The 14,977-nt window shown below is 39.4% G+C and overlaps 1 protein-coding gene across 3 annotated transcripts in view; it reads right to left on the reverse strand.

The window, feature by feature from the left end:
- Positions 1-792: 792 nt before the first annotated feature.
- LOC121371786 (alcohol dehydrogenase [acceptor]-like) overlaps positions 793-14,977 on the reverse strand; it is a 34,244-nt gene continuing 20,059 nt past the window's right edge. For all 3 annotated transcript variants that reach the window (XM_041497931.1, XM_041497930.1, XM_041497932.1), the window contains exons 7-12: positions 14,401-14,568; positions 11,295-11,445; positions 9,669-9,817; positions 8,166-8,337; positions 6,431-6,653; positions 793-2,590 (exon numbers count right to left, since the gene is read on the reverse strand). In XM_041497931.1, the coding sequence (XP_041353865.1) occupies positions 2,455-2,590; positions 6,431-6,653; positions 8,166-8,337; positions 9,669-9,817; positions 11,295-11,445; positions 14,401-14,568 (999 nt within the window). In that variant the 3' untranslated portion in view covers positions 793-2,454. The remainder of the gene's footprint in view (positions 2,591-6,430; positions 6,654-8,165; positions 8,338-9,668; positions 9,818-11,294; positions 11,446-14,400; positions 14,569-14,977) is intronic.

Below are 14,977 nucleotides of genomic sequence, written 5' to 3' on the forward strand. Positions count from 1 at the left end.
AGGGTCTCCAGTTTAGAGGGTACAGTAGTAACGGTACTCAAAACAAGCTGTGGGACAAATGAATTTTTTTCATCATTAGCACCATGAGATGACCTAAAACTTGATTCGGAAGATCAAGTTCTTATGGTTCCAATGCACTTGTCATTCCAAGGAGTGTGTCGTAGCCCAGTAGCTTGATGTGCAGTTTGTCTAGGATTGATCTTTGCTGGTGGCCCATTTCAACCAGTGCCCCCATGACTGGTATATCAAAGGCCATGGTATGTGCTATCCTGTCTATGGCATGGTGCATATAAAAGATCCCTTGTTACTAATGGAAAATGAAACATGTTTAACATCCAATAGATGATTAATAAATCAGTGCTCTAGTGGTGTCGTTAAACAACACAAACTGTTTGTCATTCCAAATACAGTGTGTCAAAATGTTTACATGCAAGAGGTTCTGTTCCCATATTAGATATTAAACCCAAAATATGCGTGTTACGTTCAGTTTTATAAATCATCACTTTTTTCTTTTTTTTCTAAGCAAGGGCTGTGTTGTCATTTCAGTGGTGGTCAAGTTTGACTACAATAACCATTTTACATGTTGGAGTTATTTATATAAAAATACAGTATTTATTCCTTTTGAATAGTATCTGAAAATCAGGGTTTTTTTAAGAGGTCTTCTCATTAACTGAATACTGCATTATATTCTCATCACTAAATTTTCCTGTCTGGCAAGAAGCAACTCATTTAATGTCCTAACAGAGCAAGTTCATTTGAACCAAGATACACCATCCAAAATCAACACAAGAATGCAAAAATATGTATTTTATTCATTAAAAAATATACAATTCTTTATGTACATAAGAATGTAAGTATCTATGGTTATAATATAAATGTAAAAAAAATGAAACCTAGGTAAAAATACATATAGGAAATGTGTAAAAATATATTATTATACTATAATATTTCTGTTTTAATTTTCAAGCTAATTGAAATTGGAAAAGGTGTGTACCCGGTAAATGGGATGGGTACTTAAATATACATTTAGAGCTAGATCTAATGGGGGTCAAACTATGAAAAAATTCCTTTTTTAAAAGTGCCTTATTTATCTGGCAGTATTAATTTGTATTGGCTGTTGTTTTTCCACCACCACCCTGCCTCCCCATTAATTAATTATTTTGGATAAGGTATAAGGTGTGAGTCCAAACTATTTTATCAGTCTGAGCAATAAGCCATTATAGTGATAATATTTGTTTTCTGAAATAATGTTTACTACCAACGTAAGTCTTTTCCTAATATTTCATTCACCACACTCAACCAACCCGGAGTTTCAGACACATGTAAGTTTAGTAAAGCAATAATATTTAAAAACTTGAGTAACAATTTAGTAAAGATCTACAGTTTTAAAATAGCATTATATTAAAATAGCATTTAAACGGTGTTGATATTACAACTAAGAAAAAGAAGGGGAAAAAAGCCTGGTTACACTCAAACACTAAAGGGAAGTAACTTCAGTCTGCACCACTGACTTTTATTCTAAATTTTAATTTTATATATCTGTGATATTTTTATATGTGCAGTTCTTTACACTGTTTTTATTTAACTGTTGAATTTTTATATTGATGTTGCTCATCACTTTAGTTTTCCCTTTACCATAGTCTGACACCCAATAGACGATGTATTTTTCGTGCTGGGGTGTCATTAAACATTCATTCATTCATTCATTCATTCATTCAGTCTGCACCAATTTAATTCTGAATACTGGTAGGTGAGAAGCACATCATTTATCTTTAATGTACAAAACAAACCCCAGATCGAACTCCCTTTTAAAATGTGTAATTAGCAAGTCATTTTAACATCTTTGAGAGAAATGACCTTACTATAGAGGAAATACAACAGGTCAGTTGAGCAAGCATTCTGAGAGTACTGCTAAAGCAATACATATGCCTCTACCAGGCCAAATTTTGTTTGTTATCTCCTAAATTCAAGGACCATAACTGTGAAAAATGGGTAAATCACCATGAAAGTCAAACTTGATCTGTAACAGTACGTAATAAAGATATACACAAAATGGACAAGAAGGACGGAGATGAAACCTATAGTCTCCTCCAGTTGGACCAGTGTTATTATGTCTCACCTTTCACATATCTGTCACGTGACTGTGACCTTTAACAAAGTGACTAAATTACTAAAAAGACAGCCTGGCGCTGATAGGGGCAACATGGCACTGATCAGGGCAACATGGTGCCAGACTAGTGAGGTATGATGCCACGCCATGCTAAAACCTGCTACAGAAAACACTAAAAGATGTTTGATTATGAGTGTGTGTGTTTGGATCTAGACTCACAATGACAGGAAAAACTCTAAAGATTATGACTTGGTGTGTATGAAGTTTGGTTCTAGACTCACACTAATAGTTTGGTGAGCAGCTCCTCTGACTGGAAAAGAAGTAATGAAAATAGTTAAAGTAAGTTAAACAGTTTTTATTCCTCGGATCATGTCCGCAGCCTTCTCTGCTATCATGATGCACGGAGCGTTTGTGTTGCCTGAGATGATGGTCGGCATGATTGAAGCGTCGACCACACGCAGACCAGAAATCCCCTTCACTCTGCAACAATAAACACATCAGTAATAATCACTGACCATGTCTGTGTAATGACACCCCAGCACATTTATGAACATAGTTAAAAACCCAATTGAATCTAATACATCAGGGTTTCTCTTTAACACCAGCCCTTTGAATCACAATATATCTGTATACTGATAATACCGCACATCCTTAGTAATTAGAGGGTGAACCAAAGCCCAGTGGTAAAGAGCTCACCTGATGAGTGGTCAGTCTAAGATCGATTCACATCAGCGTGCCCAATTGGCTATTTCTCATTCTAACAAATGCACCATGACTGGTACATCAAAGGCCATGGTATTTACTAGCCTGTCTGTGGGATAGTGCACATAAAAGATTCCTTAATAATTCAGTGTGCTTTAATGATAATGGTGTCATTAAACAAAATAAACCTTTAATGGTAGTAATTACACCCCAGTGCATGGACAGGAATATTTGTGTAATTACACCCCAGTACATGGACAGGAATATTTGTGTAATTACACCCCAGCACATGGACAGGAATGTTTGTGTAATTACACCCCAGCACATGGACAGGAATGTTTGTGTAATTACACCCCAGCACATGGACAGGAATATTTGTGTACTGACACCCCAGCACATGGACAGGAATGTTTGTGTACTGACACCCCAACACATGGACAGGAATGTTTGTGTACTGACACCCCAGTGCATGGACAGGAATGTTTGTGTACTGACACCACTGCACATGGACAGGAATATTTGTGTACTGACACCCCAGCACATGGACAGGAATATTTGTGTACTGACACCCCAGCATATGGACAGGAATATTTGTGTACTGACACCCCAGTGCATGGACAGGAATGTTTGTGTACTGACACCCCAGTGCATGGACAGGAATGTTTGTGTACTGACACCCCAGTGCATGGACAGGAATATTTGTGTAATTACACCCCAGTGCATGGACAGGAATGTTTGTGTACTGACACCCCAGTGCATGGACAGGAATATTTGTGTACTGACACCCCAGTGCATGGACAGGAATATTTGTGTAATTACACCCCAGCACATGGACAGGAATATTTGTGTAAAGACACCACTGCACGTGGACAGGAATATTTGTGTACTGACACCCCAGCACATGGGCAGGAATATGTGTAAAGACACCACTGCACATGGACAGGAATATTTGTGTACTGACACCCCAGCACATGGACAGGAATATTTGTCTAAAGACACCACTGCACATGGACAGGAATATTTGTGTACTGACACCCCAGCACATGGACAGGAATATTTGTGTATTGACACCCCAGCACATGGACAGGAATATTTGTGTACTGACACCCCAGTGCATGGACAGGAATGTTTGTGTACTGACACCCCAGTGCATGAACAGGAATGTTTGTGTACTGACACCCCAGTGCATGGACAGGAATATTTGTGTAATTACACCCCAGTGCATGGACAGGAATGTTTGTGTACTGACACCCCAGTGCATAGACAGGAATATTTGTGTACTGACACCCCAGTGCATGGACAGGAATATTTGTGTAATTACACCCCAGCACATGGACAGGAATATTTGTGTAAAGACACCACTGCACGTGGACAGGAATATATGTGTACTGACACCCCAGCACATGGGCAGGAATATGTGTAAAGACACCACTGCACATGGACAGGAATATTTGTGTACTGACACCCTAGCACATGGACAGGAATATTTGTGTACTGACACCCCAGCACATGGACAGGAATATTTGTGTACTGACACCCTAGCATATGGACAGGAATATTTGTGTACTGACACCCCAGTGCATGGACAGGAATATGTGTGTACTGACACCCTAGCACATAGACAGGAATATTTGTGTAAAGACACCACTGCACGTGGACAGGAATATTTGTGTACTGACACCCTAGCACATGGACAGGAATATTTGTGTACAGACACCACTGCACGTGGACAGGAATATTTGTGTACTGACACCCCAGCACATGGGCAGGAATATTTGTGTAAAGACACCACTGCACATGGACATGAATATTTGTGTACTGACACCCCAGCACATGGACAGGAATATTTGTGTACTGACACCCTAGCATATGGACAGGGATATTTGTATACGGACACCCCAGCACATGGACAAGACAATTTCTGTTCTGACACCCCAACATATGGACAGGAATGTTTGTGTACGGACACCCCAGCACATGGACAGGAATGTTTGTGTACCGACACCCCAGCACATGGACAGGAATGTTTGTGTACCGATACCCCAGCACATGGACAAGACAATTTTTGTACTGACACCCCAACACATGGACAGGAATGTTTGTGTACCGACACCCGAGCACATGGACAAGACAATTTTTGTACTGACACCCCAACACATGGACAGGAATGTTTGTGTACTGACACCCCAGTGCATGGACAGGAATGTTTGTGTACTGACACCCCAGTGCATGAACAGGAATGTTTGTGTACTGACACCCCAGTGCATGGACAGGAATATTTGTGTAATTACACCCCAGTGCATGGACAGGAATATTTGTGTACTGACACCCCAGTGCATGGACAGGAATATTTGTGTAATTACACCCCAGCACATGGACAGGAATATTTGTGTAAAGACACCACTGCACGTGGACAGGAATATATGTGTACTGACACCCCAGCACATGGGCAGGAATATGTGTAAAGACACCACTGCACATGGACAGGAATATTTGTGTACTGACACCCTAGCACATGGACAGGAATATTTGTGTACTGACACCCCAGCACATGGACAGGAATATTTGTGTACTGACACCCTAGCATATGGACAGGAATATTTGTGTACTGACACCCCAGTGCATGGACAGGAATATGTGTGTACTGACACCCTAGCACATGGACAGGAATATTTGTGTAAAGACACCACTGCACGTGGACAGGAATATTTGTGTACTGACACCCTAGCACATGGACAGGAATATTTGTGTACAGACACCACTGCACGTGGACAGGAATATTTGTGTACTGACACCCCAGCACATGGGCAGGAATATTTGTGTAAAGACACCACTGCACATGGACATGAATATTTGTGTACTGACACCCCAGCACATGGACAGGAATATTTGTGTACTGACACCCTAGCATATGGACAGGGATATTTGTATACGGACACCCCAGCACATGGACAAGACAATTTCTGTTCTGACACCCCAACATATGGACAGGAATGTTTGTGTACCGACACCCCAGCACATGGACAGGAATGTTTGTGTACCGACACCCCAGCACATGGACAGGAATGTTTGTGTACCGATACCCCAGCACATGGACAAGACAATTTTTGTACTGACACCCCAACACATGGACAGGAATGTTTGTGTACCGACACCCCAGCACATGGACAAGACAATTTTTGTACTGACACCCCAACACATGGACAGGAATGTTTGTGTACTGACACCCTAGCATATGGACAGGAATGTTTCTGTACTGACACCCCAGCACATGGATATGAATATTTGTCTACCGACACCCCAGCACATGAATAGGAATGTTTGTGTAATGACACCCCAGCACATGGACAGGAATGTTTCTGTAGATTTGAATTGAAAAAGCCAATTAAACAAGGTTCTGAATCAGAAGGTGGGGTTAAGATATGTTAGAACTGTGTCCATTTGATAGCATTTATCTTTAAACTCATTTAAAAATGTACTCATCTGATTTCACATGTTAAATATACTTGAAATAACTCTTAAGATAAATGGTATCTCACAGCCATGCATGAAATATCGTCTATATACCTCACGACTAAAGTTAAAACACATCCTAATGATATGACCCTGATCACTTACTTCAGATGGGGATCAACGACTGTCGTGGGGTCCTCCGCTGCCCCCATTTTGCATGTCCCCACTGGATGGTAGACAGTGAAGGTCATCGCGCGGATGAAACACGTCCAGTACTGGTCAGAGTCGGCCACGTGGTCAGTACACAGAGGGTGGACAATCGGATGTAGTCGGGCTCCCATCTTTCTCATCGTGTTGGTCGTCAACAACTTCTGGTATTTCCGGACACCTGGTATTAGTCAAACATAATTTAGTTTTATGTCCTCAGTAACTTGTGATACATCCAGGTACCTGGTATTAATCAAACATAATTCAGTTTTATGTCCTCAGTAACTTGTGATACATCCAGGTACCTGGTATTAATCAAACATAATTCAGTTTTATGTCCTCTGTAACTTGTGATACATCCAGGTACCTGGTATTAGTCAAACATAATTCCGTTTTAGACTGTCCATAACAAGGAGGACCGTTTTCTTACTATGGTATTTGTACTAATTATTTCTGAGCCAACTGTTTTTTAAATTGCCTACAAAATTTAAATTTATTCAGTTATTTCCAAAATACTTTTACTTTTCTTCTTACATTAAATCAAGCTGAAATTATTTAGAAAAAACATTGTTCATAGAGGCTGGAACGGACTATAGATACTTATTATTTACTAATAACAATTTAGTTTTAGATTCTTAATAATTTCTGATTTATCTGGACCCCTGCTTATAAACGTTTTAGAGAATAGACTCTAATCTCTAATGTCATCTGTTTAGAGCCTTGTCTTTAGACTCTAAAGTTTTTTTTGTGCAGGGGGCCAGAATACCTATTATTATTAAAATAAATCAGTTTTAAATTGCCAGTAACTTCTGGTATATCCGGACACCTGTTATTTAAGCAAACACAATTGCGTTTTATGTCCTCAGTAACCTTTAATACATGTATTACTTTTAACCTTTAATACATCTATACCTATTCTTCACTTTTACACTGTCAGTAACTCATGGCATATCCAGAGGCCTGTTATTAAGCAAACACACTTCAGTTTTAGGTCAACCTTTAACCAAATTTAATTTTCTATATGTATGGAATTGGTTGGGTTAGCATTATATTTTTAAATTATTATTTATTATATACTGCACTGAACAAAGAAACAAACACATGAAAGCCAGGATCCATTTTTATGAGTTGGTCAGGTTGTAACAAACAATGTTATGATTCACTGAAACACTCTTTATAGTTAGTAACAAAGTGGTACTGTTTATGCTTCCCCCTCCCAGACAGGACATCTACTATGGATTTTAGAACTCACTGTGAATAAAATTGAAGGTAATGATTATTTGTTTCCCATTAGTAAGTAACAGAGAGGTTGAAGTAGTGGTCATACACCTACCCATTGAGTTGTTAAAACTCACTCTGGGTGGAAGCTGGTACCGTGATGTGAACCCTGTACGTACCAGGCTTATGTGTGTGACTGCTTAACCACTACACTACCAAGGTTTGTCAAACTTGGATTATAGGGTGCCATTTAAGATATTGTCATACTGAGCATTGATTGTAACACGTGAAGGGGAGCTAAAAAATACTTTCGACCTAGTCTCAGGGGTGTTATGGGGAATCTGAACTGTGAGGGCTGGGATTTGCTATACTAGTCATAGAACATTGATTACAATCATATCCCATGCAGCCAGTCATGTCACCTAATGCATTTAAGTAATGCGTGTCTATGTCTGATCTGTACATATGAATTTACCTTTTAATAACGTCAGTAAGTCTTCTGGGTGAGAGAGGTAGTTCGGGTCAATTATTGGATAGTGGAATGGATCAGTTGAGTTTAGACGAATTGTTCCTTTACTTTTGGGTCGGAGTAGAGTGGGATATGCTGCAAACCCATCCTCGTTAAGCCATTTTAGCTTGCGGTAAACCTGTCAACACATTACACATGCAACAATGTAAAGAAATATTTAAACGTAAACAACTACACATATTGTCTTCAAATGAGTAGTTCATTTTATATTAAAAAAAGGTTTTGATGTGTCAATTGCCAGGGGTGACCAGGCTACTGTTAATACAAAACCTGTTAAGGTCAATGATAAATCAACTTGAATCTAAATTTAGTGCAGGTTTCCTCAAATCTAGTCTATAAACTGTCATGTCAGGTGGACACTCTTTATAATCAGGGCTTCTAGAATACGATAGCCTGACGCCCGTTACTAGTGATTTTCACCATCAGGCAAATAAATACTTTCTCCATGTAGAAATGACACCATTTTGGTTTCCCATGCTCATATGCAGAACCCAATTATCATCAATATGGATACCATCTAAAAACTTAATGTACATACCAGTTTTACTTTTATCCAAATTCAAAGTGAACAGACAAAAACGATTTCTAATAAAGCCCACCATTTTAACACTGGTACTTAAAGATTAAACAATGTAGGCATAATGCAAATGGTAACTAATAGAGTACACCAAATAAGGTTCCATTGCTGATAATGTTAACATTTTGTAATAAAACTAATCTAAACAATATATTAATCTACTCAATTTAAGTAGCATTTTATTTACCTACAAAAATAAGTTGTCAAATGGCATTTAGGAAAATTAAATAATGTGTTTGTTAGCAACCTCCAATTTTGCAGAACTTGCTCTATACTGATTTTAACCTCGTGTAGGTGCATAGCACCTGTACATTAAGCAAAATATAATGCCGGTAATTTATTGGGAATAGTTAATGGTACTGACACAAAGAAACATATTACAAAATGTTAATTGATATTTAGTATGGTGATTATCAGTTATTTGGACTATAGTTAGGTTTTGTTTTGAATTTTAGGTGTTATTAAAAGTACAAATGTACAGTAGACACAGAAGTAGGGCTGGCTGATTTTTAACCATGGCTAGTGAATTTGTAAAATCTCTGATCCCATGGCTAACTGATTTTTTTTTAGAAAATTCTGTTATAATGTGAAACGCACACTTCCCAGTCAAAACACTCAAGTATAGGTACACACTGGGAACACTGTCTTCTTACTGGAATCTACAAGAACAAAAATTCCTACTGCAGGGCTAGCTCAGGCACTTGCCATATTTGCCAATTGCAAATTTCAAAAACAATTCATTTTAATTTGGCAAAATAATTTTATGATATAATTGATATTTTGTTACAAAATAACCGGGTTTTTCAAATGTTTGAAATTTAAAAAGATAATTTGGAAACATTTCCTGCTGACCCAGAGCTAGCACCGCCTACCTCAAGTTCTAGATTTAGATGATTGGCGAGATCCTGCGACAGACGCATCACGGACACATGGAACTGCATATCTGGGTTCCCCTCCTCTATAGCAGGATCAGTTCGAACAAACGCCAAACACTCAACACCCATGGGGGATGTTAAGTAACCTAACACAAACAAAACAGATTTTAAACAAGAATGCTCTGGAATTAAATGTTTGCCTATACTTAATTGATGCAATGAATAAAGAAGTAATAAATATTATCTCGCCTTCATGTAAAATTCTTTAATCTCATTGGTTGTTTGCCGTTGGACAAATCCCTTATACCCCTGTGGTCGGAGCCAAATTCTCTTATACCCCGTCTGTAATTTCCAACAGTTTCCAGACACCCCAATTAATGCTAAAGCAATAATTAGATTATAAATAACATTGATAATCAATCAAATATACATAATTAATTTAATTTTTACTATAAAATACACATTTCAATATTTTTAAAAGCTGCAATGTTGAACTCGGCCACCTAATTATGGTCGTGGTGTTACTGTATTAATGCGCGATTAACAACAGTGGTCAGCTGTTCAACTAGTGTGGATATTCTTGTTATTTTTTTTGTTTTTTATTTTTAATATTTATATTTATTTACTACATACATTTCTGATAAAAAAAGTGGGGTTTTTTAAACTTAATATTTGTTTCAGACAATTTCGTATTACAAACATTGAAGTTAAAAACTTGTTTATCGATGGAACTATTTTTCGTCACTGGCAAGTGGTTTCGTTCGCGTCTGCATGGTACGGCTCCGTTAATAAATTGTTAACAATTATTGTCTGGCGTTATTTTGATTATTTGGCTATATGGTTTAACATGTCGGCAAGATAAATTCATTGTAGAAGCATCTCTCGGGTATATGGCTTTTTATGTACCCTCTGTGTGCTCTTTTACCCCCTCGCCTTCGGCTTGGGGTAAAAGAACACATAGAGGGTGCATAAAAAGCCATATACCCCTCGTGATGCTTCTACAACTTATATTGTAGACTCCACATGGAGATCATAAAGAAAACATCTCAAACAGTTACTGCATTGTTTGTTACTGGCATAGGTTTCAAACTGTTTTTGTCTCAGAACCACACCACTTTTTTTTTCTCTGATGAAAATACAAAGCAAAAACTTTCATGAGCACCAAAGTTTGTATGTATTATAGACAAAATGTGACTTCACACATAGAAATTTTGTAATCCTCGTGACTTTTGAAAAATGATATCATCCTGATTAATAGTTACACTATGTCAAAAACACAATAAGATCTTTATACAGTTAAAAGTTTGTTTTGTTTAACGACACCACTAGAGCACATTGTTTTATTAATCATTGGCTGTTGGATGTCAAACATTTGGTAATTTTGACAAAGTCTTAAAGAGGATACTCGCTACATTTTTCCATTAGTAGCAAGGGATCTTTTATATGCACCATACCATAGACATAATAGCATATACCACAGCCTTTGATATACCAGTCGTGGTGCATTGGCTGGAATGAGAAATAAGTCCATTGGGCCCACTAACAGGGATTGATCCTAGACTGATTGCACACCAAGTGAGTATCTTACGGTTGAGCTACCAAGAACAAATAACACACACAAACCTTTACTGAAGAGAAAATACTCTAGAACTGTTTGAGTTGAGTTGATGACCTCTGGTCTGATGGAAACCAGTTGATCTGTGTTGGTCCTCAGGATGGTCAGAATGTGGTCTTGCAGGTTATCACCCACTGGCAAGTCGGCTTCAACGTCAATCTGAAAATAAGCTAAACAGCTGATCATATAACTAACCCAAGTGGCATACTAACAGTTGGGAATTGGGAGTGCATCTCCTAGTGCCAGAACTTCTCCTATTCCCTGGCTCCTTATTTATCATACAACTCCCTTTGTTATGGATAAAGTGTGTCCACGAAATTGCATATTGAATAATAGCACAGCCTGTTTATGTTATATGTGTCTTACAATATATACTCTTCAAAAGAAGAAACGCAAAACTACATTGTCGTAACATTTGGAGAATTGATTTAATTATTGAATGGTGAGTCCGATAATTACCAAATGTTGCAGGATTGTTTACAATTCACTCTAGTCCATTGTGAGTAAGTGATAGGACACACCACCAAGGTCAAGGTCATCTGGAGTCAATACCGGGTGTGGCCTCCGCGTGTGTTGACAACTGCCTGGCACCGCCTGCCCATTGAAGCAACCAGAGTACGGATGACGTCCCGGGGGATGGTGGCCCACTCGGCCTGCAAGGCTGCTGCCAGCTCGGGCAGGGTCTGGGGCTGTGGTTGTCGCTGTCGGAGGCGTCGGTCCAACTCGTCCCATAGATGCTCAATTGGGTTCAAATCCGGTGATATCGATGGCCAAGGAAGGACATTAATGTTGTTGTTCTGTAGGAAAGCCGTTGTGAGACGTGCTGTGTGAGGCCTGGCGTTGTCATGTTGGAACACTGCGTTGGCGTTGGCCATAACTGGAACGATGTGTGGCCGGAGGATCTGGTGAATGTAGCCCTGTGCATTCAGGTTGCCCTGCACGTGGACCAGGTCAGTTCTGCCAGTGTGTGAGATGGCTGCCCACACCATGACACTACCCCCGCCGAATCTGTCCACTTCCTGCACGCAGTTTGCCGCATAACGTTCACCACAACGCCTATACACGCGACATCTTCCATCATGACGTCGGAGCAGAAATCGGGACTCGTCACTGAACCACACCTGTCTCCATCGCAGTTGAGGCCATTGTCGATGAATCTGGCACCACTGCAGTCGGAGTCGACGGTGTTGTGGTGTTAAGATGACACCTCGAACTGGACGTCTGGCACGAATTCCTACCTCACGTAGGCGGTTCCGTACAGTCTGGTTGGATATCCTGCGCAAACCTGGTATTGCTGCGGCTGTGGAGGTGGCAGTAGTCAATCGTTCCCGAAGGTGGCGTACCCGGATGTAGCGGTCCTGCCCGGGGGTAGTGACCCGTGGTCGACCGGATCTAGGGAGGTCACGTGTTGATCCATGTTGCTGGTAACGGTCCCACAGTCTGGAGATGGTGCTTGGGGACACATGGAATGCCCTGGCAACGGCCGTTCTGGATTCGCCTGCGTCTAGTCGGCCGATGGCATTGTTTCTCTGCGGTTCACTGAGACGTGGCATGTCCTGGATTGTCAACTGTCGGCCAGATACAGAGGCCAGGCAAGCGAACACCCTGCACTTTTATACTGTCGGTGTTCATGTTGCACGTGCAGACAACGCACGTGCAGTGGTGACATGGTTTGCACGTGGCTGCGTTTTTGCGAATATTCACATTTTGGAACTTTATTGTACAGTAGCTGCGTTTTATCGAATGTAACCGTGGGAATGTGTTTGGGACATGCAATTACCTTATATTCACAAAGCATGAACCGGTAGGAAACATAAAATCGGAGTTATAACCCATTTGTACCCTTTTGCGTTTCTTTTTTTGAAGAGTATATATATATATATATATATATATATATACACACACACACACACAAAGTAGAATCTCATTGGGTTGAACTTGGAAGGGTCAAATACATCACAATGCTCGAACCAAAAACGATGTCCTGAGTTACACCTACACCTTGTGGACGGAATGATTAGGCCGAACCACCAGATGGGTCGAACACTTTCTTGAGCACCAACGGGGTTCAAGCTAACGGGATTCAACTGTATATACAGCACTGGGTCTAGGAATAATGACTAAATTACACACGTTTGAATCATTGGTTTAGATTTAAAGTTATAGGCTATAAAAAGAGTATTCCAGATGGGACAAGGAGGAGACTTATATAAAATGGCCTGTATGCAATAATTTTTCATACCATACATGCTGAAAATATTTCTGCTGGAATATTTGTTAGCCCAATTATGTTATCGATTGTGATGTTTTGCACCGTAAGCACCCCAACCGTGTAATAAACTAATGTTAAAGAAAATTTTTCCTAACTTTGTAAAGATTACTTAGATATTTAATTATCTGAACTGTAGATGAGGGAAAGGACAGGCACTAAACAGTCTATTAAAGAGAGAACTGATACACCTCAAAAGGAAGATAAACTACTTTAATAAGGCAGATTTAATCTATTGTAAATAGGCAATTTTTATAACAAAGTGTTATAGTTAACAGAGAAGAGCGTCTGATAAATAAAGTTTGTTTTTAAAGTTTGTTTTTATTTCACGACGCCGCTAGAGCACATTGATTTTTTATCTTATCATCGGCTATTGGACGTCAAACATATGGTCATTCTGACACTGTTTTTTTTAGAGGAAACCCGCTGTCGCCACATAGGCTACTCTTTTATGACAGGCAGCAAGGGATCTTTTATTTGCGCTTCCCACAGACAGGATAGCACAAACCATGGCCTTTGTTGAACCAGTTATGGATCACTGGTAGGTGCAAGTGGTTTACACCTACCCATTGAGCCTTGCGGAGCATTCACTCAGGGTTTGGAGTCGGTATCTCGATTAAAAATCCCATGCCTCGACTGGGATCCGAACCCAGTACCTACCAGCCTGTAGACCGATGGCCTGCCACGCCGCCATCGAGGCCTGTTCGTCTGATAAATATGCACCCACCTAGATATATGGCCGTGATTATATATTGTTGGAATTTAAATAGTATGGAATTACTAAGAACAAATTACACTACATACATGAATATTCAGACTGAGCTCAAATACTAAAATGATTGTACCTTTAACTCCTCCAGATGTTTTCTGGGTCCTATTCCAGAAAGCATGAGAATGTGAGGAGATCCAATGGCTCCTGCCGACAGAATTACCTCCCTTGTTGCTTCCACTGTGTGAGAGTGACCATCTTTGAAAAACTGTACCCCAGTGGCTTGTTTATCTTTTATTAAAACCTAGAGTGACAATATACTTTTTTATTGATATGCCCAACATATTAAGAATTGTTACAATCTTCTTTTTTTTCAATACAGTATATTATACTATATAACACAAAAGTTGTAGTATGGAATAATGCTGTTGTTCACTTGGTCTCTTTGGTGTTCCAGCTTATGGGAATAGGCCTACTAAGATCGACGACAGTCACTTTTCGCACCCTTGTTTTGACTTCGTACACAGTAAATAAAACATATCCAACGGTAATTTTTTTATATGATATATTTGACAAAAGATACTTATTTCTTTCATCTTCTGAAACTTAAAATTAATATATTGTCCAGAATTATGAAAAATAACAAAATACCAACCTGTAAACAACGTTGTCCGCTTGTTATAGAAATTTGACAGGGGTCAAGGTTAGTAGAC

Source organism: Gigantopelta aegis, chromosome 4 (genome assembly GCF_016097555.1).
Source record: "Gigantopelta aegis isolate Gae_Host chromosome 4, Gae_host_genome, whole genome shotgun sequence".
NCBI lineage: Eukaryota > Metazoa > Mollusca > Gastropoda > Neomphalida > Peltospiridae > Gigantopelta > Gigantopelta aegis.